At 33.0% G+C, this 27,218-nt stretch overlaps 1 protein-coding gene across 2 annotated transcripts in view; it reads left to right on the top strand.

Annotated features, from left to right (window-relative positions):
- CALCRL (calcitonin receptor like receptor) overlaps positions 1-25,362 on the top strand; it is a 94,641-nt gene extending 69,279 nt beyond the window's left edge. For both annotated transcript variants that reach the window (XM_010960017.3, XM_010960016.3), the window contains 7 exons: positions 6,651-6,777; positions 9,509-9,662; positions 11,012-11,072; positions 11,158-11,224; positions 16,410-16,628; positions 16,782-16,823; positions 22,049-25,362. In XM_010960017.3, coding sequence (XP_010958319.1) covers positions 6,651-6,777; positions 9,509-9,662; positions 11,012-11,072; positions 11,158-11,224; positions 16,410-16,628; positions 16,782-16,823; positions 22,049-22,264 — 886 coding nt within the window. In that variant the 3' untranslated portion in view covers positions 22,265-25,362. The remainder of the gene's footprint in view (positions 1-6,650; positions 6,778-9,508; positions 9,663-11,011; positions 11,073-11,157; positions 11,225-16,409; positions 16,629-16,781; positions 16,824-22,048) is intronic.
- The last annotated feature ends 1,856 nt before the right edge of the window (positions 25,363-27,218 follow it).

The raw sequence follows: 27,218 nt of genomic DNA, 5'->3' as shown, positions 1-27,218 counted from the left end.
TATAATGTTTTATTAGATCATACTACTTAAGTCTCTTTCCAAATTAGTGAATTTAATCAACGTGTTGAAAAATCCTTCCCTCTCACACTGAACATGATGAGAGCTGAAAACATTCCTATCCAGTCATGTTAGTCTTGGCTGGAAAGCTTTTAAAATATGTCCACTGTAATTACATAGTAAAAGCATTGCATTTCCACATTAGAGTATCAGATTTAAATAAGGACAAACTGGTGCAAGAAGTAATGGATTTACTCTAACAAAAACCAGTTCCTCTATAATGTAATTGTACTGGTTTATGGAGAGGAGCCCCAAGTATGGAAATATAAAGTAAATTACTGAATTAAAGAATTTGGGCTTACTTATTTTAAAGAGTATATCTATTACTTAAACTATAACCAAATGCTAAGGATCACATACTTCTGTTGTTATTTTTGATAAATATGCAACTTATTTATAAGTGTATTTCGTCTATTTTGCTTGAGCAAGCTGAAACATAAGTACTGTTTAAGCACAACTGAATTTTCATGGGACTAAAATGATTAATCATTTTAAGAATGCTAATGATCAGTTGCTTGGTGTAAAAACTATATAGTCATTTGAATGGATTAAAATTTTGTAATTTGAAATAAGGAACATATATAAAATAACATTTTTTTTCCCAAAGTCATAATATGTTTTGCAGTCTGGTTTTCCACTGTTGCAGACATAGTTTATTTCCCTAGACCATACCCACTAATATGACTATATATGAGAAGAAAGTCAAAGTAAACCCTCCAAACTGTAGCACCTTTTTAGTAGTCAGGAAAAACAAAAACCACGGATGACTGGATATCACACTGCTAACATTCGCTGTTGGAACATTAAGATGTAACACAAGAATATGAGCTGCAGAGTCAAGAAGTCAGTTAATAAGTTATGCTCTTTGAATTTAATTTTCTTCATTTTAGAATGGAAGAAAAACAATGTGTAGTTTTGGCTTTTTATTCACATTGTCTGTCCTTCTTGCTCCTCAAAAACTGTAAGCTTTAACTTAAAAAAAAACCCCAAAAAACTGACACAGGGTGCTTCTCTGCTTGGAATGCTTTTTTCCCCAATCTTCTGTTTCATTCAGTTCTATCTTGAGTATTCCTCTCACTCTGGCCACAGTCTTTATCTATCTCCAAATCCTGTTTTAATTTCTAAAAAGCACGAAACACTATCTGGAATTACATCATGCAACTTATGTGTCTATTTACCCTCCACTGTCCCATGGGTAACCTGAGATCAGGGTCTGCTCTGCATTATTCACAACTGTTTCCCCAGGATCGAGAGTGCACAATATATTATTTATACATCAACAAATGGTTATAAGTGACTAAATGAGTATGAAAAGAGACAAAAGCCATAGTACTTTCTTAAAAACTTAAACATCCAAATTCAACAGATCACTTAATAAGAGTGTGACCTGAAGCAGCTTACCTTAATTTTATTAAAGGCTGATGATACCTCAAGGGGCTGTTAAATGAGATAATGAATGTAAAGTATTTATCTCTGTGCCTGGGATATTATAAAGGCTTGTTATTATGGTGCCTGCTATTTTTATGAATTTTATCTCTGAAAGGGTTATTTTTTGGTCTTTGTTTTGTTTTTGTTTGTTTGTTTGGGTGGGTGGGTGGGAGACTGTAAGAATCGTAGGCATTCAGAAAGCCAGACTATTTCTTCTCTTAGTTTTCTGCCCTTTAGGAGGCCAGGAAGAGCCCTTGCTCACACATGAGGAAAACCAGTTGGCCACATAAAATGAGCATGTCTGTTCCTTGTGCAGCTTGTACTGACACATGATGTTAAACGAGCAGTCCTGAAAGGCAGGGTCAGGGGAGGAGGGAGCAGGATGGAGGAAGAGCCACCATTTCCCCTCTAGCAGGACTTCACTGAGCACCTTGGTTGAAACACTCTTGTACTGTTTCTGATCTGTCCAGATGGATCACCAGCAGCCTCCAAAGGAGAGCTGTTGATAGAGGTGATGTCACTTTGTCATCCACAACCAAGTGATTCCATCAACTCAAGGTTCTGTACTCAGTAGACAAAAGATAACCAGTCTGCTTATTCTTTTGATACATTTATTGCTTTCTGCCTGTTGTTTTTGGCAATATTCCCATTGGAATGGGCTTTCCTGTCAGATACATGGTTAGTGTTGTTAGTGTTTTCTTGGGAAAAGAGCTGAGCATTTGGAAATTAAATTAGATAAACTAGCATAAGGAAACAGAGCTTCATAGAGTGGGCTATTCTTCCTTGTACTCCTTGTATTTCCTCCTTGCATGACTAGTTTTGCTCTGGAGTAGTACTGGGAAAGTAGTTTGGAAATTTCTACCTCATGTCAAAACCAAATAGGAAACAAAGGCAAGTTCTTTTGTTCAAGTCTTTTTGTTCTGTAGCAGAACTTTAAATATGGAGTAGCATGGGGTCAAGCATGATAATGAAAGTGGTGATTGGGAGACAACTCTGGGAAGGATGAAATTCCTTGGGAAGATAATTTAGATTTCTTGACCTACTGCCTTTCATCACATGGAAATTATCTTTCTAATGCTAAATTCTTGTGTTTTGTAACAAAAAAATGACAATGCAATGTAATTTGTCATTGCATTACTTAAAACATGGGTAGTTTTATATTACTCACATGAATCTTAATGCTATTTTGTTATTTGTGAGAGAAAACCTTCCGAGAACTTGATTAAAAATAGCCATATGATCACTATGTTAAAAATAATAGTTAACATTGAGTGTTTAGCTTAGGTTAGATATTATGCTAAGCACTAGACATGATTTATCTCATTTAATCTTCACCAATCCTACGAAGTACTGTTGTTATCCCTATATTACAGGTAAAGAAACTAAACTGAGGACTAGAATTTTTAAATAACTTGTCGAAAGTCACACTGTCAGTAGGTGACACAGTCCAGATTCACTCTCAGGTCAGGTTTCAAAACCCATCTGAACAACATGTGCTGACTTGATGCTACCTGCTTCGAACTGTTCCTAAAGAGAATTGAAGGGCATACTTGCAATACACATGGAGTGTAATGGTTTTGTTGACACTCTTATGTCAACTGCCTCTGTAACTCTGCTTGTCAAAATTGCATGTTGAAGTAGTGTTCTAAAATAATTGTATGTAGAAAATATGAAATGGAAACAATCCAGACCCCCAAACTACATTTTCTATTCTGTGGTTATGCTAGGATAGAAAGAGAGATTGTAACACTTAAAGAAACAGAGAGAGATTTTTGTAAAACATTCTCCAAGCCTATAAAACAATTATTTTAATATTTTGAGTAATATAAGCACATTAAAAACTTTTAGAATAGGTGAAATTGGTTGCAGGTCAACATTTGAAAAAAATACCCAAATATTTTTAGTATTTCACTTTAGCAAACCAGTGTGTTTCCCAAGTACATATTTTGGTTTTCGTTTTCAAGTTGATTTTATTTGTACTATTGTACTTATATGTATTAATGAATATGCTTAGAAGAATACAGCAGATACCACTAGAAAAATCTGAGCCATTGTTACAACTAGACATTGATAGAAAACATGTCTCATATAGCATTTGTCTGCATTTAAGTTGCACAGAACCCAGAGGATGAAATAGAAGAAACCAAAGCAAAAGGCTAATACTGTAGATAGTAGGGCACATTTACATAACACAGACTGAAATGATTTTGCAGTGGTCCAGTATGTTACACCAACATGTACAGCTAGACTGGATATCAGGGTTTGCAAAGCAGTATTTGGTTTGAGTTATATAGGGTGGATTATCTACACTGGCCATATTATTTGGGTAATTTTTTAGAACACTCAAAATAAGCTTCATGTGTCTCTTGAAATGATTTCACGTGTCCTCTTAAGTATTTGGTTTTGACATTCAATATTTCGTTTACAAAAGAATTTCATTCTATCATTTCAAAATTTTGTCATAATATGGCATTGCATGGATCTAAAAGAGGGAAATGTGGTATATTCTTTCATCACATAGTAAGAGAATAAGAAACCATTTGTGTGTGTGTGTGTGTGTGTGTGTGTGTGTGTGTGTGACTGTACACACAATAACCACATCTTTAGAAGAGAACAGATACCTGCAGCTCATTTATAAGTCTTTAACTTTCAAGCCAGATTAAGGTGGGAGCAGAGCCCTCAGGAAAAAAAAAAAAAGAATTCTGAGAGGAACAGAAACAGACCATCATAGAGAAGAGAAGGAAGTTTAAATGAACACAAGGAAAATTAAAATTGTTTTCAACTGACTACAGTTAGAATTTTATTTTACTTATTTTCAATCTTTTCACATGTGAATATTATAAATGTCCACATTTATATAAGCGCTGTTTGTTTCACGTTCCTCAGTGCTTATCTTTCAACTCTTCCAAGATGGATTGCTATTTTTTGAAGGCCTTCTTTAATGTTTGTTTTCCTTCATTCCAATTTACTTTTTATAAATATTTCTGATTTGCTGTTTAAGCAAACTCTTCCAGTCTTTTGGTCATAATATGAAAACTATGAAATTTTGTTGTTTATATGTGTGACCTGGATAAAAGTGTGCTCAGCAGAAAAGGGCAAAAAGCCTAGTTAAAGAAAACATTTTCTTTTTTTCCCATGATGGTAGCTGAGTTATTTAAATCTGTTACTAAAAAAAGTGCATGAGTATTTTATATTTTCATGGGTAAGCAGTTTTTCCCTAAATAATAGTTGGCACTCCAAAGACACAGGGTAAGCTGAATACAGGCATATTAAAAATAATACCATGTGGACAAATTTTACATGTTCATAATTTTCAACACAGAAGAGTGATGAATTACAAGAAATAAACAACACATTATATGTAATCATAATAGATTTGAAAAGAATTATTTTTTACTAGACTTCTCATATTCGTTAGTTCTCTTAATGCAAAGCACTCATGTTACTACTGTGGTATTTTATTAAAAATAGACCCATCTTTACCTCAGTGTTGACTTCACTTAAATAGTAACAGGACTCATGCCTCTCCTTTGTTCAGAAAACATCAAAATTCTTCATCTGTATAGAATATTATCTGTACTCTGTAGCTTGATCCCTGCCTCCTGCTCACTACTCTCATGCACTGCAAAGCCAAGTCAAATTAAAGACTCCAATATAAAAATACCAGCAGCTCTCAGCTGTTTCTACTTTGATGGACTCCAGCTGGACCTCACATACTGTTGCTGTATGACTGACTCACACACAGTGATTGATCCAAGGGCCATCTTGTTCATGAAGCCTTTCAAAGACATTTCCCTGACAGCACTCACTTTTGTGAAAGGCATGTATTGAAACTCCATAAATACTGATTGAATTAGATTTACTTCCAGATACTTTAAAATACTAGAGCTACACATAGGCTCACAGACCTGTAGCTGCAAGTAATTACAGAGACAATGTAGCCTAAACTTTGCATTTTTAGATACAGAATACCTTGGCATCCCAGCCTAACTATAATATCCTGGGTACATAGTCTGTTTAGAATAAGGTGATGTAGTGATAAAACTCAGTTAAAAATCTCCTTAAAGTTTCCAAAGTAGAAATTATTGGTTTGAGTTATATAGGGTGGATTATCTAGGTTGACCAGATTAATTGCATAATCTTATAAAACCCTAAATGAACTTTTAAGTCTTTATAATGAAATGATTTCTTATGTTTTCCTACATATGTGTTTTGTTTTGATATTACGTATTCAGTTTCAAATGGATTCCTTTCTATTATTTTAAAAATTTACCCACAATAAGTCTTCGAATAATGCTTCATGAGGGAGGTATACTGGAGATGGTCTTTGATCATGGGTGAGGCAGTCACATACAGTCTTGTAGAGCAGATGTGGATTCAGTCTGCAGGGCGGCATTACTTGTCCTTAGTGACGCCTGCTCCTGAAATCTGTTTCTATATGAACTCCATTCAGCCAGGTTTTTAATTTTGTTTTATACATGAGGACCTTCAGTAAAAGATAAGAATTTCTTGTATTTTGTGTATGGCTGGGCCAAGTAAAGCAAATTCAGTAAAGCTGAACAAACCTCATGGGTGGCTAAATCTATATTTTTATCAACTCATTTCTTCTAAATACAGTATTATCTTTCTCATGATTTGTCTACATAATCACCACTACCACACAGAGATTGTATAAACAGAACACCACAAAAGACCATAAGCAGGCTATATAAACAGAACAGCCTGTGTGGTGTAGTGAAAAGAGCATTATCTGTGTGAGAATCTGCCAGACAAATCCAAAGTTTTCAAGTCAATTAGCTGCATGATTTTTGATCAGTTATCTATCTTCACTGAATCTACAGTACCTACATTTTCAGAATGAATTAGAATATTAATCATGTTGAGAGATTAACAGAAGAAATTTATGTAGAGGCCCTGTATAGATAAATTTCCTATCCCTACATATGTCTACCTGTACTGAAGCAACTCATGTGTCTCTGTGTTTTAAAGAATTAAAAATTTTCCCTAATTAAGAATATATCATGAATGAATCCTGAGAAAAAAGAATTCTTTCAAAACTAGAGCAGTTGTTATGAATTCTGAATGTATCTTATTTGAATGACTATTAATCAAAATGTGGAAACATTTTATGATGACAACACACTTTGGTTTCTCTTGCCTTTTAGGAGCTTAAGTTGCCAAAGGATTACCTTGCACAAAAATCTGTTCTTCTCTTTCGTTTGTAACTCTATTGTAACAATCATTCATTTCACTGCAGTGGCCAACAACCAGGCCTTAGTGGCTACAAATCCTGTAAGTAAAACGAGATTGTGCCCTTAGGTTCAAGGGGTTAGTGGGGAAGAAACAGGAGAAGTACCGAGGGTGGGGGGGGGGTCTTGATATATGTATGTATATTATTTAGTAATATATGTATATTTTAAGGTATGACATAGAGTATGTATATATAGCTATATTCCAATCTAGAAGGGTAAATCTCAGTATTCTCCATTTATAAAGATTGAATAGAAAAAAGAAGAATACTTTCTTTGTTTCAATTATCTGCATGTTACATATATCTTCACCTCATTTTATGGTTAGAATCTTGCTGCTGATGGGACATAACATTTACTCAATAGAATGAAAAAATCAAAGCTAGAAAAAGACAGCACATGAAAATGGAAATTTTAAATTAAATTATATATTTGCTATTAGGCTGACTTTAAAGAGACTTTAATAAAAACCAGGGGGAAAATGAATTATACCTATATAATGTTTAAACTTTATCAACATAAAATTTTTAAAAGGCTCTACCACATTCTCATTATCTCAGCAAACATTTATAAATTGTTCCCATACAATCCCTTTGGAAGCCTAGTTTTTAGAATAAATGTCAAAGAGATACACAAAAGTAAGGACAGAGACTATCATAACATAAAAGCTATATTTTAATAACATAACCTGAAATTTACTTATACATATGTATATATTTTATGCACATTATATGCATATATAGCTATATTTAAATTAAAATATCTGCATAAATAGCAAATATTCAAGTTCTTAAAATCATATGCTTTCATAATGTTTGTAGTATTTATACTACAGTTTTGGGTATGGATTTGTGGAGGGGTGTGTATATGTGTATATATAAAGTGGTTTTTTAAAGATTTCAGGAATCAGGGAAAGGAAGGAATTCTCACTCAATGGGTCAATAAACAATACTCTCATATGTGTTTTATGTGTGTTTTTAGGGTAATTTCCAAAATCCTAAAATTCCCTGCATTGTTTGCACATATGTATCCGGACTGCTTTATCTTGTATATGTTCCACTCTAAAGTCACCGGGTGAGGAAACACTGGGGTATAATTAGTAATATAAAAAACTGGTGAATATCCGGCCATTTTAGTGTGCATTTTTCTAGAGCAAGGAGATTTGGAGTTTTGTCATGAGGCTGCAGAGAAAGAGATTCTAAATCTTACATTTATATGCAAGGATATTCTGTTTAACACACATGTTACAAAATGTATTATAGTTATTTTTAATACATTCTTAGAAAATTTATTGTCTGTTTACATCACCATGCCCTTCATAAAAATATTTCTCTAAAGCATGTTTTAAGTTCTTTTTTACCATAATAGTTTATAGGTTAATTTTTAAATGAAGTCAAGAGTGAGAAGTCTAATTAGATATGCATGTCTAAAAAGTATACAGATAAAATCTTGAAGCTGAAGCTTATCATTTCTATATAACATAATTAGATAACTCATTTTTATTTTTGAGAGGATTTTTTAATATAATGTGTTTGACCTCAAGGTACAATATTTAAAATTTAACATCATGCATTTGGCAGACGTATTTAATGAAAGAATAGGTTTTATAAATATTCTCAGTCAAAAGGCATTATGTATAGTCGTGAACACAAAATTGGAATTACAGGACTTGTGTTCAGGGTGTAACTGTGATTGATATTGTATGAATGTTAGCAAATGATCTAACTTCTCCAGTACACAGATTTTAACTATAAAATATGCAACTAGTGATAAATCATGCCTTACAGAATTATTTTAAGAATTAAATAAAACAATACGTGGTAAAATATTTTAGGCTAACGTATATGCAAATGCTATTACTACTTTTCTATGATAATCCAATATTCATTTGCTAGTGCATTCAATTTTAGTTTTCTTTTTAGTGAAAAAAAAGTTTCTTTTAAAAACAGTAATAATTTCCACTAAATATTTGAGTTGTAGACTGGAAATTGGAGCTGATGGGAGTAATTGGCCATGTATTTCTGGGAGAGCTTTAAATTTATTCCCCTTGTTAAGGGAGTAAACTATATCTCTTACTCCTTTGTTTTGTTTACCTTGTACTTAAACCTCCCTCTTCCTATCCCTTTAAGAGTAGAAAACAGAATGTGGAGACCTCAAGGAATGAGGAAGGAAAACCATAACTTTTCTTCCTTTTAGCTACATGAAACCCTCAAACCTCATATTTGAATAAGATAAAGTATGGACTCATTAGATTATTGTTTAGTAAGTATCTGCACTAGTAGCACACGATATTCAGATTTCCCAAGTATTGGCACTTTTCACGAATTGCTTTTAAAATTGTCAGGATGATTATTAAGATTTTTTCCAACAGAATGTAACAATCATGGAGTTAATGATGACATAATTAAAACAGATACAGTCATTCATGTGTGAAACTTTTATACTTGTAAATTACATAATACCTAAAACATATATTAGGAAATATTAGAAATATTAGGAGAATACACATGAACTAAATGTAGTAAATTTAGAATTTGCACATTTCATGGAAGGTGTATCATTATAAATCTCTGGAGTCAGTGGCTACACACTTTAGAGACACTGTTAGATGAGGATGAAGACTGCTTTTTACAAATCTGAATCATTCGTGTGTGAGATTTTGTGTGGAAGAGAGAAAATCCTGTATTTCTGTATAACCAAGCTGAACTAGACTGCTGTTTCACCTGGGTACTCATGAACAACTAAATATTGATTGCTTCCCTTTTTCCTCACAGGTTAGTTGTAAAGTGTTCCAGTTCATTCATCTCTACCTGATTGGCTGTAACTACTTTTGGATGCTCTGCGAAGGCATTTACCTGCACACGCTTATCGTGGTGGCTGTGTTTGCAGAGAAGCAGCACTTGAACTGGTATTATTTTCTTGGCTGGGGTAAGTGCCATTACACATACCTACGGACTCGCCTTTTAAGGAAGACTTGAAGGATGCAGAGTTCCTTTGTAATAAAATATACTTGTTATTGGTCATTTTTAATCAATATCAGGTAATTTGACTTTGCTCACTGCTGTAAGTTGAAATATTTAAACAAAGTCCCACTGACTCATTGTTTTCAGTAGTCACAGGTCAATTAACAATAGTTTTTTTCTATTTAATATTCCAGTGTGTATCTTGGCCAAAGACACAGTGACTAAAACAACAGAATTAGAATCATAAATCAGGGGTCTAGTCTTGCACTATTCTGAAACTTCTTTTTCCTAATCTGCAAACTGAGGGCATTGAGATTCACCAGCTTTGAAGTTCCATTCTAAAAATGCTTGTTTTAAAAATATACTGTTTTTATTTTAAGAGTAGAGGGCTCAGTAATTGGATAAAGGCAGCCAAAAAAAAAATCTACTTTTTTCACACAATCTCCTAGCATATTATTCACAAAGCAAACAATGATACACTTCTAGTATATTTTTAAAAATAACCAGAAAATGCAAAACATACAATGCTGAAAATGAATTCATTAGGACTAGTTTCCAGAAACATAACTGAAATTATATATCTGTAGCTATCTATCCATCCATCTACCTATCTATCCAGTCAGATAATAGATGTAGATATATAGAAATGTGTACACACACATACCATCTTTATTTTTCTTTATTTTTTATTGAAATATTTTTCCGGTTATTTGATATTATTGATAATAATGTCAGATACGTATTTGGCAAGTGAGTACAATTTTTGCTCGATTAAATTTATGTATATATTGAGGCTACTAGTATATTCAGGTTATCTCTGTAAGACATAACTTAATTTTATGTTTCAAAAGTCTGATTTAGAATGCTAAAAACATGCAAAATTTCTGACATATTAACTGTCTCCCTCTTCCTTCTCTTCTTCTTCACATAATCAGTCTCAACTTCTTTTCACATCTGATAATCTACCAAATAGTGGCCCAGTTCTATCTTATAGAAAATATGTGGATGCTGAATTTCTCCTAAGCCTTTGAGTATAGGCAGCACATTTACAAATGCAGGCTCTGGAGTCCACTGATTCAGAATAACTCATATTAGAATATGTCCACACACATATACACACAACCCTGAAAATATAAATACCTAATAGTTTACCACATTTACTGTTTGACTGAACAGATAATATTTACTCAAAAGGCATATGGTGACAGTTATTTTTGTTCTGAGAGTGTCTCTGAGTTTCATATTTCATGATACATTAGGAATTCCATCTGTGGAGACAGTTGTCTGTTTATTTTCTTTGTTTGCTACCTACAGGATTCCCACTGATTCCTGCTTGTATACATGCTGTTGCCAGAAGCTTATATTACAATGACAAGTAAGATAAACTCTCTTTTTGATTTCTATTGGAGCCAAGTACAATGAAAATCTTCAGCGTAATTTCTCTGCTTTTCTCCCCCCAGCTGCTGGATCAGTTCTGACACCCAACTACTCTACATTATCCATGGCCCAATCTGTGCTGCTTTACTGGTAATTAAAATGCTCCTTTTTTCCTTATTGTTCATATTTCAACTTTATTTCCTGAAACATCTGACCTATGGTATCCTTTAGGATCTCAGTGGACATAGATTATGTGCCTACAGTGTTTGACTGAAGAGGGTTTAATGAAGGTGTTATATTTAGGTGTTGGCAGGAAGAGTAAAGGAACTAATTCATAAGGAATGGTGAGGCACCAGGGACTAACAGCAGGAAGCTGTTATCAAGGCTGGACCTGAAGATGGGCCAGAATAGTGTTCCTGGAGTTGGGTGAGTGCTAGGACAGGTGGCCCAACAGGGGTCTGGCCTTGGGTAGAAGAACACACTATTGCCAAAACCACAACCAGACAGGGAAAAAGGAGAAATTTGTAAACTTCTCTTTCTCCCAATGCCCTGATCTCTTGGTTCCTCCTGTTGGCCAAATGTAGCAAATGTGCAAGGGTGGGAGAGCCTGGCTGATGATGCAGTCCTCGGAGCTGCCTCAGAGACTCTCAGGGCACAGAGCAGAGCAGAGAAGGGCAGAGGATGGATTTAGTGAGTGGGGATGGCAAACAGGAAAACCTATGTACCTGTGATGGTAATAAGAGTAATATTCCAATAAAGAAACAACTTTAATTTGGAAAAAGAGAGTATTGCTTAAACAGTTATTTTATTATTATAATCATCAGTGTTTAATACAAGTGCACCAACTGGACATTTTTAAGTGTGGTTGCAGGGAAACAGAAGTCACATTCAGTGCTTTTATTACATTGTTTCAATGGGGAAATAAATTAATCTCAATTAACATGTTTTCTCTCATAGAGCATTAGAGACCAGAATGCAATTAGTCTCTAAGGCTGTAATGTACAGCTGGTATTTAATTATATATAAAAGGATGAAGGTGGTATGATTCTCAGCCAAGATTTAAAGCTTCCTAACTCTTGTCTTCAGATATTTTTAGAGAAATATTCTATTATTTTACTATATTTAGTAAATATTATATATAGTAATGCATTTTAGTATATGGTTATGTTAGAACACTGTTCAAGCCATTCTCAAGTGTATCATTGTTACGGTATTCTCAAAGTGTGTCATAATTAAGAGAGTAAATTCTGGAAGCTGACCGCCTGGGTTTGAAATCTTCTACCTATTGTGTTGTGCGTTGTGTGTTGTGTGACCTTATGCAATTAAACTAATCGCTTTGTGCCTCAGGTCCCTTGTTTGCAAAATAGAGAATGCAGTAGCAGAGATTTTAATTTTTAATGATAAATTAAATGAGTCAATACATTAAAAGTAGTTAGCTGGCATGTGTAAAGCCTGTAGCAAATGTCAAGTTTCTGATTTGTGCCTGGCCACACAAGACAGCCAGTTCAAAAATCAATACATGGAATTTATTATATCTCTTATGAAAATATTATTATACCTTAACATAGACTGTAGTGAAAATTTTGGAAGCAGAAGCATTCCTTTCCCTTGCACCCTGCACATACTGGGTACACATGTACTGCACTATTTAAGCTGTATCCTGAGACATCCTAGCTTTGTATTCTTGGAAAGAGCCAGCATTAAAGCCTAGCTCTACCACTGCTGGTTGTGTATCTCAGGGCAAGTTCTGCTTTGTTTTGTTTTCAACCTCTCTGTGCCTTTGTTTTCTCATCTATGATATGGAATAATAAGAATAAATACCTCACAGGGTGTTGTAAAGTTTAAATGAGATGTCCTGTTAAGCAATTAACACAGTGCCTAGAATATAATCAATTCTCAAAAAAATGCTTTTTAAAAGTATCTTCACTTGTATTGTCCACATGATACCATGATTCTGTTTTGAGGAAAGTGCAAAGAACTTGAGATTCTTTTGGGGGCCACCCAGGAACTTACAGAACAAATATAAGGCAAAGTTTTCTTATAAGAGATCTGACTCTAGAGAGGAATATGTGATCCAAACTCCTTAATCAGAGAGGTTCAGGAAATAAGTAGAAGTACCTACTAAATGAAAAATGTAACAGCAATTAACTAAATCCTTAGAAAAGCCTGTCCACACCAGCTCTGGGAGGGAAGTGGAGATAATGCAGCTAGGATAAAACGTCACATAGGAATATCGCCCATCAAGCTGCTCAGTAAAAAAGGAAGTGAAAATCCACATTCTTTACATAAAGATTTTTCCACTTTTCTTATCCTGAAAAAAAAAAGATTAGGAGCCTAATTTTCTGCCAGGATAAAATGTTCTGGCCTTGTTTAAGTTAGGGCTTTTCACTGGTCCTTACCAATTTCAAGGTCTTGGAAGAGGCTCTAGCAAGTGTTTATATGGTCAATGTTTTTGTGCAATTTTTATAAATAAAATATTTCAACCGCAATCAGTTTCTTTCCACCCAGACTTCCTCTGTCACATTTCCCCTTGAGCAGGGTGGCACTGGTGTGGCTACAGTATTTTTGAGATCCTGCTAAGAGGAAGTCGAGAGGGGATGCATTTAACTTGTGCTTAGTGAGAGATGTTTAGGTCATTTCATGGTTAAGTGATTGCTGGCTGATCTAGCATGAGAGTGGCTTCCAGGAATCCTACCGCCACTGTGCTGATTCACACAGCTTCCTGTCTTGACCCCAGGATGGTATCACGATGTGAAAATGTCCCGTTGTACAGCTGTGTGAGCTTTATGGGTGTTGGAGTAAAAACAAACTTCCTCTCTTCTCCTTACCTAGCTTTAAGATAGATGAAATTCAGATGTAGTTCATCTGAAATTCACAGTTCTTGTTCTATTTATGCTTAAAACAAATGGAAGTAAAATAAATGGAAGAAAATAAAGTAGGATGATTTTATAGTTTCTGGTTTCACAGTATAAATCAGACTTGCCATCTTGGAGAAACACTTTGCATTTAGAAAGTTTCATATAATGGGCATCTAAACGGTAACATCTATACTGATTTTTATAATTTATCATTTTTACATATTAGGATTATAAAATATTCTGTATTCTAAATTTATAAGCAGATAAAAGGGCATTGTTATATTTTCTTCTATGGGCTGTAGTAATTTCCATTTAGTAAAAACTATTAAAACAGCAATGAACATTTAGGAAGGGGATAGAGCAGGGTGGGTGGAGTAACAGCTGATGTGTTGATTCATCGTATTTCAATTCTACACCTGTTGAAATGGCTTATTCTGCTTTTGTCTTTAGCAGAGACATTCCTGTGTCTGTAACCATGTTACTTTTCATAGATGTGTTTCCATCAGGATTAGAGTTAGCTGTGTATTTTTGAAGCATATGTTCCACTGAATTCTCTAAAAGAATAGTAGTGGAGTATTTTTAGGCCCAGTTATTTTTATAACACCTGCCTTAAATCCACAAATGTAGATTATTTGTTCATTGCTTTCTATATTAAATGAGATGCTACCATTATTTTTCCAATTAAGTAAAGTATGTGGATATAAATTTGCAGTTTGAAAATTTTAAATCATTAAACAAAGCACAGAGGCTAGATGTCATGGCGAGAAGAAAGGAAAGAGAATAGCATAGTAGCATAAGAGCCCTAAAGGGCCTTTCTGGAGTTAATGTTCATAATTCTATGAAAAGCATAAGGAAGGAGCCTAGAGAAACAGACAAAAGTAAAAGATATTGACTTGGAGGAAGATAAGAAAGAGAAAGTAATATTCAGGGAGAGAGAGGGAAAAAAATGATTTGAGCAGAACTCTGTTCATTTCCTGAGTAACTTAGTTATCTCCGCTGTATTTTTGAAGTTTTATGTCTCCCTTTCAAAGACAATGCTTTCTCTTCGGAAGTGTTGTTAACAAATGGTAAATTTATAATTACAGAAAGTAATTAACCAAAGGCTCTGTTAGGTGCCCATATTTTTTTTTTTTTAATCTCTGGGATGATCTAGGTTAAATATCAAATGGTTCAAGTGTGTGATTCAACCTCGTCATAAGGATAGAGGATTATAGTATTACCATGAGGAGTTGTGAGGATTATTGCTACCAAGAAAAAAAAAACAGGAAGAATAAACCAAGAAGAGGAAAATGGTTATTATGGTATACTACATATTTGAAAAGTATCTAGTATGGACACTAATACAGAGGAGACACTTTAAAAATTAGCATTTTTATAAACAATTATTTCCTTTGAGCTGAAAATATTCAAACACTTTAGTTTAATCATAGCAAAATTTTTAAAAATTGCACAAGAAAATGAGCTAAGCAAAACAATCATATATTCCTCAAATGAATGTGTTCCACAACAGTTCCATCATAATTTTATTTTTCTAAAACCTAAGTCCATTAAAATTGATGTATTTTTAAAATTAATAAATCCCAATTCCAATATCTGGAGAAAAAAAAACACTGTATCAAAGAGATATCTGCACCCCATGTTCATAGCATAATTATTCATAATAGCTAAGACATGGTACCAACCTGAGAAGTTGTGATACACAAACACACACAAACACACACACACACACACACACACACAGGAATAGTATTTAGCCATAAAAAATAAGGAAATCCTGCCTGTTGAGACAACATGGATGGACCTTGAGGGTATTATGCTAATGTACCTACTTATGAAGTAAGTTAGATAGAGAAAGACAAATACTGTATTGATCTCACTTATTTGTGGAATTTAAACAGATAAACAAACAAATGCTTAGAAAAAGAGATCAGATTTGTGGTTACCAGAGGCAGGGGTTGGGGGAGAAGGGATTGGATGAAGGCGGTCAAAAGGCACAAACTTCCATGTTTAATAAGTAGGCACAAACTTCCATGTTTAATAAGTACCAGGGATGTAATGTACAACTTGATGGTTATAGTTAACACTTTTGTATAATATATATGAGAGTTGCTGAGAGTAAATGCTAAGAGTTCTCATCATAAGAAAAAATATATATATACTTTTTTTGGTATCTATATGAGATGAATTGATGTTAGCTAAATTTATTGTGGTAATCATTTTATAATATATGTAAGATAAATCATTATGCTGTACAACCTAAACTTATATAGTGTTGATTATATTTCAGTAAAACTAGAAAAAAAAAGAAAAAATTCAATAGCAAAAATACAAATTAATATTTAGACAAATATTCTCTTCACTAGAAAATAGTCTTATACGCTGAAAATATTATTAGGTTTATAAAAATAAAGATCCTTCAATAATGATTTTTAATATGAAATATGAAATAATTTCCATGTCATTTTCTTTTCTTTTAGGTGAATCTTTTTTTCCTATTAAATATTGTACGTGTTCTTATCACTAAGTTAAAAGTTACTCACCAAGCAGAATCCAATCTCTACATGAAAGCTGTGAGAGCTACGCTTATCCTGGTGCCATTACTCGGCATTGAATTTGTGCTGCTTCCATGGAGACCTGAAGGAAGGATTGCAGAGGAGGTATACGATTACATCATGAGCATCCTTATGCACTATCAGGTATGGTATTCTTGCATCAGGAAGGCACCCTGTGAAATTTGGTTTAAATTTACATACAGCTTTGGTTTTAGTTTTTACTAATATGCAGTAAGTTGGTTACAAATAATGTATCTTTTCCATTTGGAATCACATAATTCTGTTTTTCTTTTACAGGGTCTTTTGGTATCTACAATTTTCTGCTTCTTTAATGGAGAGGTATGGTGATTGGTTTTATTCCTTTTATCATTTTATATTTGCAATACATTTTTTCTTTTAAAAAAAGGAGACAGAATTATATGTGCCCTAGGAACAACTATTTCAAATTCCATTTGTATCAAGGAAAAGAACCATAGAATTTCTTTTTCTAGATGCAACTCTCCTTCCCAAAATCTCAGGTCATAATGGAGCTCAAGGCTAGGGCAAATTCAGACTCACTTTAAAATATTCCATCAATAGCTTTTATTCATATAGTCTTTCAACCTACCTTTTGAACTACTCCTCCCAAGTTTGGACTTTGTCCTAGGTTCAATGTTAGGCATTCCTTATCCTCCTAGAACTTACACTCTAATAAGAAATAGAATTGTTTTGTTTCATTTTCCCCATTCTCTCTTTTTGCCTATCTTCCAACGTGGTCTTTGGAAACAGTTTTACAGTGAATAAAAGAGGGTTTTAAAAAATTTAAACTCTCAGTTATGAAGGAAGGAGCTGCGATGGGTTAGGAAACAATAGATTGCTCTAATTCATAATATAGAAACATTTTCTTGGATATTTGAAGATTTTTATCCAAGGCTTTCCTAACTGGAAAGTCTATGGCATTTTAGAAATTTGTACCCTATTTCTTATGCATGTGAATAGTGCTATAGCTCAGAGGTTTTAGTTCTTTGTATGTTTTTAATCCACTTGATAAATTTTTAATCTGTTGGAGGATTTTGGCAAAATTCAACAAAATTTAGAAATTCAGACAGCAACTGAGTGAGACTTAAACACTTGGTATCTGTGAAGCTTATCACAAAGCTTCAGATGGTCCATACATGAAACCAGTGGGTGTAACTTTATTATAAGAACTATTCCTATAAAACTAATCAATGTTAGAAATCATGTACATGCCATGAAAAACTATAAAATATTGCTTTCCCTTGTTTATGTAATATTTTACTTCTTTCTCTTGGCATAGAATAAAATTTCGTATTTGATTTTTAATCAACTTTAAAATATAGGTATTTACTTTATATACTTATTTTTACGAGATGTAGAACTACCAAGCATAGTAGACTATATTCTCTATCTTTAGGTGTTGTTTCCATGATTCTTCTGCTGAGTAGAGGACAAGGGTGACTTTTTCTGAACTCAGTGAGAAGTACAGACAGAGAATGCAATTAGGAAGAATACATATATCATTTGTTTTAATAATAAAATTCAAATTGTATTTATTGTGTACCTCTATAAATTTATTGTCATATAAACTGAATTAGACAATCCTAGTTACTGCCTGTATAGGATTTTACAATTAAATATAGATGAGAGAGATAAGGACAATGTGTCAGAAAGCATGTATGAAATTACAGAAGATACACCTTTGGTCTGCAGTAGAGATTTGATTTTTCTAAAGGGTATTTTTAAAATGTACAAAACATAATCACTAGTAAAATATTTTGTGATGGAAGGCAGTGCAGAATAAAGGCACCGACACAGGAATACATTTAAACCTCAAAGATGCCACTTTGTTCCTGGCTGTGACATCTTAGGCAGTGCTCTGAACCTCCAGGAGTCTCAGTGTGTACTTTATTTTTAAAGGGGAATAAATGCAAGTTCCTTACACAAATCTTCCTGGGAATAATGTAAACTAGGAATGTAAAGTTCTTAGCCCCATGGTCCACCCTCAGTAAGATACTCATTACATTATAGATTCCTTATTAGATTTGTCAAATCACTCATTTTCATAAATATATGTACAGATGGGAACATTAATCTTATTGGAATCAAATCTTGAATTGGTTTTTGTATTTAGAAAAAGTGCTCAGAGAATATCTAAATGAATGTCTAACACTCTAGCTGCATTCTATCTGTGTAAGCATAAGATATACTGGACTTGATCTTTTGCCATGTCCTAAGATTGAGAAAATTTTGGCACTGGAAAATTACAATAATATAAAACCTTTGAGCCAAGTTGTTACCAAATCCTTCAGCTCCTCACAACATCTCCAGTATCTGTCCCCTTTTCTTCATCTCTCGAGACTCAGTCCGTTTATGTATGACTCATTTCTCATCTTAAGAAATACTATAATCCTTCCTTTTTTTGTCTCTTTGCCTCTAGTTTTTCCCACTCTCATGACATGAAGACATAGCTGCCAAATTCATTTTGTGTGGTTCCAACTATGTCATGTACTTCTTAAAATCATTTGCTCAGGCTCAGTTTCCTTCTGGTTTTCCACGTCAAGTCAAATGGCTTGCCTTTATCTTAATATGTATATTTGTTTTTTTATTGTCACATTTTATTTTTATTTTTTAGCCAAAATATTCCTATTTGCATTTCCCACTTGTTAAATAACTGTGGCCTGACAAGTACTCAGACCACTTTCATCTCATCTCTAGGCCACTCAGCCAAAAAATGTGCACTATTAGCTAACTAGTGACTCTAGTCTAACCAGAAGGGCCCTCCCTCATCTCATGGTTATATTTAACATCTGAGAGTAGATGTTTTTAAAGAGTGAACAAAAAGATTTGTTCAGAATAACCACTCTCACATTCTGTATTGAGAACGAGGTAGAATTTTTTTTATATAAAGCCCTATTAAACATCTTTTAATTGATCTAGGTTAAGGAGTGTAGAGTTGGTTTCTTATCAGGTACTAATGGGCATGTAAAGCTATATTCTTTATATTGCATAAAGTTATATATTACTGTGTTATCATCTAAAAAGTTGACCTTACTATTTATATAACACTTATGTGTAAAACAATGGAAAACATTTCCGTATCTTTAATAACACCAGGTAGGCTCTCTTCCAGAATGCCAATGGCAAAATTTTCCTTGCTATCATTCCCGATTAAATTTTTCATATTGTAAGTTTGCTAAGAGTGGCCACTTTGATACAGCTGTGATATTGTATAGAGAAAGCAGATGAAAAAATAACATTCTTATAGAGAATAATATAGATAAACAGACATCTACAAGGACTAGAGGTCTTTAATTAGCTTTATCTTTAATTCAGTAGATAAGTCAGGAAATTGTCTTTCTGTGGTTTTTCTGATGATTTAATTGCAAGGAAGAAATAAGGTGATGATCTTAAAGTATATACTTCAAGAGCAAATAGATATTTCAAAAGCCATTTTGGCTTTTAGAATTGAATTTAAGCTTTCTTTTTTAAGATTATAAGTACTACTTTCACAGCTAAAATATTTCTTCATGTCAACTGCTTCCCAACATTTACGTAGAGTCATTTGTACAAAGCTCCATTCCACTTCAAGTGGAAACTATATAGCACTTGTATTCAACCAGTCCAGCGTTTAGTAACAAAGTGAGAAGTTGATTAGTGTAAAACTCAGGATCCAAATCAATTCCCATTAGAAATATCTAGATAATTGGCCAAATATAATTTTTGTTTTAAATCTCTGAATATTTAAAAGTCACACTCTAAAGCCATTCCATTTACCATTTGCTTATATTCTTGAAGATACTATGTATGCAGATGTTATTTTTAAATTTCTTTAATTTAAATGTTATTTGGAGAATTTAGAAATACATTACAAACCATGAGAAAAACAAAGTGTAATTTTTGTAAGATAAGTGTATTTATTGTCCTATAAATACTTTTATTTCAAAGAAAATTTATGTGAATATAAATTATTTCCTTCAGATATATTACCATATGAAAAGAAGTAAGCTTGAAATCCCTGAGGTCCTGAATTTCATAGTAATGTAACTTTTAAAACCAATATATTACATTTCTAGTTACATAATTTTTGAATTATAGCGTAGATAAAAGCCTCCTGGAAATTCTAATAACTCATTCTGAATTTTTGCTAAAGAATCTCACTAACCTTCCATTTGTTTCTTTTGTTTTTCTACATGCTAAAACATGAAATGAAACAGTACAACTTTGTGTTCATTTCAAGTGACAAAATAGAGGAGACTCTAATAAGACTTTAAAGTATCCCTCAGAGCTGTAGACATCCTGAGAATACCTATTTACCATAGAGTGTTTGTAATTTGGAGAAGTAAGTTTTCTTGATATATTAGACAAGAAAATGAAAAGACTTAAACAAGCCAGCCCTATTTTAAAGTTTAATATTGATTTGTACACTTGAATATAGTGAATAAAAAGTTCAGGAATTCTATATAATTAGTAGAAAGCTGGACAGTATTCATAAGTATGTTTGTAGTACATGAATTACTGGAAAATTGCTTTTGGATGCTCAGGTTTCTTTTAGGGGTCAAAGAGCTGTAGAGATTTGGGGTAGACAATTCAAAGCTATACATGCTTTGGAAAGACATAGATCAGGTCACAGGATGTAGCTAATACATTTTTCGCCTAGAAGCTGACTGCTCCAAACGGGTCTGCTCCCTCATCAGACATGGAAATGTGGAGGTGATCCAGTTGGAGATGTATTTGAATCTTCTCATTACATGCTCACCAACTCAATACGAATACAACCACCTGAGTGTCTTACGTTCAGTTAAAACCAAAGTCATTACAGAGGGCCTACCCAGCTCTGATCTCTAACCCCAAGCAGAGAAGAAGAGTCATTAAACTTCAAATTTATCCAGGCAGAGGTGAATCTAAATACAAAAAAGTGGAGTGGTGACATTCCTAAACTTTTTTTTCATAATACTCATCCCATTTGTAATTACCTGTTCAACACATCTTCCCTCTGGATCATAAGCTCCATTAAGACAAAAATCCTGCTCTCCCCTACCCCCCCAATGTAGCTCAAGACCTGACATATGGTAATCACTCAATAAAAGGTTGTTGCTGCTGCTGTTGATGGTGATGATGATAATGATATATATTCCCTGTATCCCTAACTTCTTTTTCTTTTATCTCTTTTCCCTCCTCTTTCATATTCTCACTAATTATCTTCTCGTTCTTTTAATAGAAATATTGATATAAAATTAAAAGCTGCATGTGCCAGCTTTTGAGGGTGTGGATTAACTGACAACGAGGCATTCATATGCATTATAGACCTTCAAAGATAAGGCACAAACAAAATGAGTTTGTTTTTTTTTTCTGTACTCTGTACTAAAGTACAAAGTAATTGCAATGAATTTCCTAATATAAAGACGGTTTACTCAATTTCATTTTTAATTAAGAAGATAGGTAATATTATTCACTAACATCAATGCTTTTTTAAAAAAACAGCTTTTGTACATAACTTACTGTACCATTAAACACATTATCTTTGCTTCATTTAATGAATTGCTCTTGCCTTTTCTGTTTTACAGGTTCAAGCAATTCTGAAAAGAAACTGGAATCAATATAAAATCCAATTTGGAAACAGCTTTTCCCACTCAGATGCTCTCCGTAGTGCATCTTACACAGTGTCAACCATCAGTGATGGTGCAGGTTACAGTCATGATTGTTCAAGTGAACACTTAAATGGAAAAAGCATCCACGATATTGAAAATGTTGTCATAAAACCGGAAAAGTTATATGATTGATAGTAGAGGGAGTATTGCTGAACTATTTTGTGCCACTTCTAACTCAAGGACTTGGATCCAAGACTTTGCAACCAGAAGACTTCAATATTATATGAATTTCTTGAAGGTGACAAAGAAAACCCTCCCATGAATTCAGTAGTGTATTGATAAATGTTTCACAATAGCTCTGTGGGGGTGGGGGAGAAGCCCTGATTTGTAATGTTTGCCAGTTTTTATGGTGTAAATACTCCCACCATGACTGATTTCAAGCTGTCAACTTGACATCACTGAATGTGGAGTTGGGTACAGATGGGCACAGTCAGTTATTGTAGGCTGGTGTAAGCCAGCTCCAGCACAGCATTGTGTGAATCCACAAGTAAATAGGCTGTAAACATTCACATTGGGTATGAGTTCACTTCTGTTTCCTAAAGAAACCTAGCTAACACCTATAGACTTGGAGAGAAAATGAGCTTTTCATGTGTTTATTTTTAAATCTTTATCCCATATTCATTGGTGCAGTTGATTTTTTGCCCCAAAAGTATTCTGACCCTACTTGATTTATCCTTTCAAATGGACCAGGTAAAGAATTATTCCTGTTGGCTTACACTCTTCTCCTCAAGAAAATAACTGAGCAGAATTATTATCAGCTACTATTTCCTGATACATCACAGTCATATCCTTTGTCATATACATTTTTGTGACTTGATGAATAGTATGTATTATATGCAGTCCTACTTTGGTATCATTAGGGAGACATCTTGGTTGATACTACAAAACATGTCAATTTCTTTCCTATCTTACTACACAAGTGGAATGGAATCCATTTCCATGTACCTGTAAATAGAAATTTTGCCCCTTCCATTTTCACTGTGTGGACAAATTAACAATTATTTTACATGAAGGAAATCAATGAAGGATTTCTTATTTTCTTAAAAGTTTTTAAGTTTCTTAAAAGTTTTTCTTATTTTCTTAAAAAAAATTGTGAAAAATGAACTTATAAATATTCTGTTATTCTATTTTATAGTCTCAAACCAAACATATTCGATCTAGGTAAGTTTTTTAAAAAACAAATACTTAATGTAACAATATATGCATGTTAATATCTGATACTGTGTCTGGGCTGATTTTATAATAAAATAGAATCTGGAATTCTATATTTGGTAAATATTTTAAAGACAACCAGATGCCAGCATCAGAAGTTTATCTGAGAACCAAGAGAACAGAAATATCTATGATAAGATATAAAGTATTTATTTTAAAAAACCCTCAAGGCCATTGTTTTATTAAATATATTAGCTTTGGTAATTCATACCTTAATAACAGGTATGTTTTACATGTTTTCCTTTTATTTTGACGATGAACTTTCATTCTAATCCAGAAAGTTTAAACAAGTCCTATAGTAAATGCCAATCTGCTACTTTAATGGTTTTTACCTCATTAAAAATAATACTTTTCTGACTTTTACTATATGAAGATGTATGGCTTTGGGAATGTTCCAGGCTATTTTGCAAAAGGAATACTATATATCATATTACAATGTTTTAATATTTTAATAGAGCTACTCTATATGATAATACAATTCAGTGAAAGACCTTAATCTATCAGTGAGGAAGAACTGTTGTCAGAATATTTATCGAATAATTTAGATGGAAGAAATCCATGTTAATGAATTAAAGTAACATTTAAATGGGAATTAGTATCCCTAATGTTATTTTCCATTGAAATTTCTGGAAAACAAAAGTGACTTCAATTAGAAAAAGTTAATTTTGGCAGGAGAATTCATTGTCTATGTGTTTTTTGTGTGGTGTGTCAGTCTGCTTAAAATGGATTAAACCAATGACTTAGTCATCATAGGTTGGTTTTTAAGCTGTCAAAAGATGGTAAGTTCAAAGGTCATTTGAAATTGTCCAGGTAGATTATCTAAATTAGTAAGAATTAATTTATTAAATGACCTGATCAATAGATTTATAATTTATGATTTATCTATATGCATGTAAAAAACAGTGTTAGTTTCAGATTTATTAATTTCATAATAAGCTGTCATACAAAAAGAACACAGGCTAATCTGGACTTCTTAGTGCCTAAATTATACAAAAATTCCTTTAAATAAACTCACTTTTTAGCTAAAGACATAGATTCATATTCTTAGCTAAAGACACAGATTCATATTCTTTGCTGGTGTTATTCATGTATTTCAGCATTCTTCCAGACGAACTACTGAGTCTCAACCGTAAATAACAGTAGAAAATGTCAAATTATCAGTGAGCATTATATTAAAATTACATTGTAATTTTCAAGTTTTTTTTTTTTTATCATATTAAGCTTAGATCAGATTTCCTTTACGGTCAGGATTTATCTATTGTACTGTCTTCAGGTATAGGCATTTCATGATTAATCAGTGTTAGTTTTTGTACCCGTTTTTTTTAGGAGTAATATTTTTAAGTATTAGATTTCTCAAAAGCTGAAGTGCTAATAATTAAGCTCTTCTTTGTATCTTACTCATGAAGAATAAATAAAATCTATACTTTTAAAAAGCCAACATCTTTGGCATCTAAAAACTTATTTGGGGAATTTCTAACTTTTAAAATGCAAATCTGCTACTTTTCTGCAAATAATTGTGAGAGTCATTTTAATTAAAAAAATTCTGTCATTTTTTAATTTCTAAAGTTATTTAGTGCATTTTTTCATAAAATATTTATTCTGGAATTTATTGTTTGTTCAAATGCAATCCAGTGTACATAGAAGTAGTGGTAGCTGTAGTGCTGTATTTATTGCTTGATTTTTTTTTTATGTGAACTTATTTTAATTTTCTCTTGGTTTTAATATGCTAATTGAAATCACCATTTCTTTTACATCTAAAATATACCCGAGTTATTCTGAACAATTAAAACAACTCATATTATGCCTACTTAATGTATATCTCTGTCATTTGATTGTATGAAAATATTAAAGTTATGAGCTAAAGTTGATCTTCACTCATGTTTACTGGAGTGCTGAATACTCTAAATTATAAACATAATTCTTTACAGCAATCAGTGGAATACCTCTTAAAATCAATGACTGTATCACTATTACTCTCTTTGAAGTCTTCAATAAACCTATAAATCATTTCATACCAATTTATTTAAGTTATGAATTTGTTTTATAAGCTAGAAAATTCCAAATAAACTGCAGTATATGAAGATTCCTTCCTAGGCTGAAAGAAAGGAAAAGATGACCAGAAATAGGAAAATGTAAAGATTTGTCTCTTCTCATCATTATATTCCATTGTATAGTTTTGTGCTGAATAGCAGAAAGAAAAAGAAGGAAAAGAACTTTAAATATATATAATTTAAATATATATAACTCACTCTCTTCGTTTTTACTGTATTATACTGGTATAGTAGATTTACACATATGCAAAGATGTGTAACCATCACTACAGTCCATTTTATTGCATTTTCATGACTTCAGAAGGAAACCATGGATCCTTAGCTATTATTCCTCTATCCGCTCATCCCTGCTCCCACCCAAGCTCTAACCACCACTAACCTTCTTTCTGTCTCAATAGACTTCCCTGTGCTGGACTTTCATTTGAATGGAATCATATAGAATGTGCTCTTTTATGACTGACTTCTTTCACCTATAATGTTTTCAAGGTACATCCATGTTTTAGCTTGTTTCAATATTTCATTCCTTTTTATTCCTAAATTATTCCATTGTATGGATCCACCATATTTTGTTTATTCATTTGTCAGCTGATGGACATTTGTGTTGTTTCTATCTTTTGGCTATTATGAATAATGCTGCTATAAACATTTGTGTACAGGTTTGTTTTGAACATATGTTTTAATTTCACTTAGTTATACACCTAGAAGTGGAAATGTTGGGTCACGTGTTAACTATATTTGTTTGTGGACTGCCAAACTGTTTTTCAAAGCAGCTGGACCATTTTACATGCCCACTAGCAGTGTAATGAAGATTCTGATTCCTCCACATGCTTCCCAACACTTGTTATTAACTATCTTTTGTACTTTAGCCATCCTAGTGGGTGTGAAGTGGTATCTTGTAGTTTTAATCTGCATTTCTTTGATGGCTAATGATGTTGAGCATCTTTGCACATGTTTATTGGTCATTTGTGTATCTTCTTTGGAGAAATTTCTATTCAAATCTTTTGTCCATTTTTTGGATTGGATTGTTTGTCTTCTTAATATTGAATTGAAAGAGTTCTTCATGTATTCCAGATGTAGGTCCCTTATCAGGTGTACGATTTGCAAAAATTTTCTTCCCATTCTGTGGGTTGTCTTGTCACTTTCTTGATGGTATCCTTCATAGCACAAAAGTTTACAATTTTGATGAAATACAATGTTTATTTTTTTCTTTAGTTTTCTTTTGCTTTTTTTTTTTTTTTTTTTTTTTGGTGTCTTATCTAAAAATCCTTTGCCAAATGCAAGGTCACGAAGATCTACTCCTATGGTTTCTTCTAAGGAATGTATAGGTTTCTTTTTTCTTACCTTTAGGTCTTTGGTCCATTTTGACTTAATTTTTGTATATAATGTGAGATAAAGGGACAAATTCATTCTTTTGCATGTAGCTATCCATTTATCCTGGTATTATTTGTTGAAAATATCGTTTTTGGCATTGAAGAATGTCTTGGTATCCTTATCAAAAATCAACTGATTATAAATGTATGAGTTTATTTCTGAATAATTCTGTTGGTCTATCTCTCTCTTCATGCCCAAACCACATGTCTTGATTACTTTGCTTTGTAGTAAGTTTTAAAATCAAGTAGTGTGAGTTGTTGCATTTCTTCTTATTTTTCAGAGTTGTTTGGGATTCTGGGTCTCCTGCATCTCCATATGCATTTCAGCATGTGCTTGTCAATTTGTACAAAGAAGTTGTTGGAATTCTGATGGGGATTACATTGAATCTGTAGATAATTGAGGAGTATTGTCATTATAATGTTAAATGTTTAATCTTCTGATTTATGAACATT

This window comes from Camelus bactrianus, chromosome 5, assembly GCF_048773025.1.
Source record: "Camelus bactrianus isolate YW-2024 breed Bactrian camel chromosome 5, ASM4877302v1, whole genome shotgun sequence".
Taxonomy (NCBI): Eukaryota; Metazoa; Chordata; class Mammalia; order Artiodactyla; family Camelidae; genus Camelus; species Camelus bactrianus.
The sequence above is the reverse complement of the archived record's forward strand: the minus strand, read 5'-3'. Positions and strand labels throughout refer to the sequence as shown.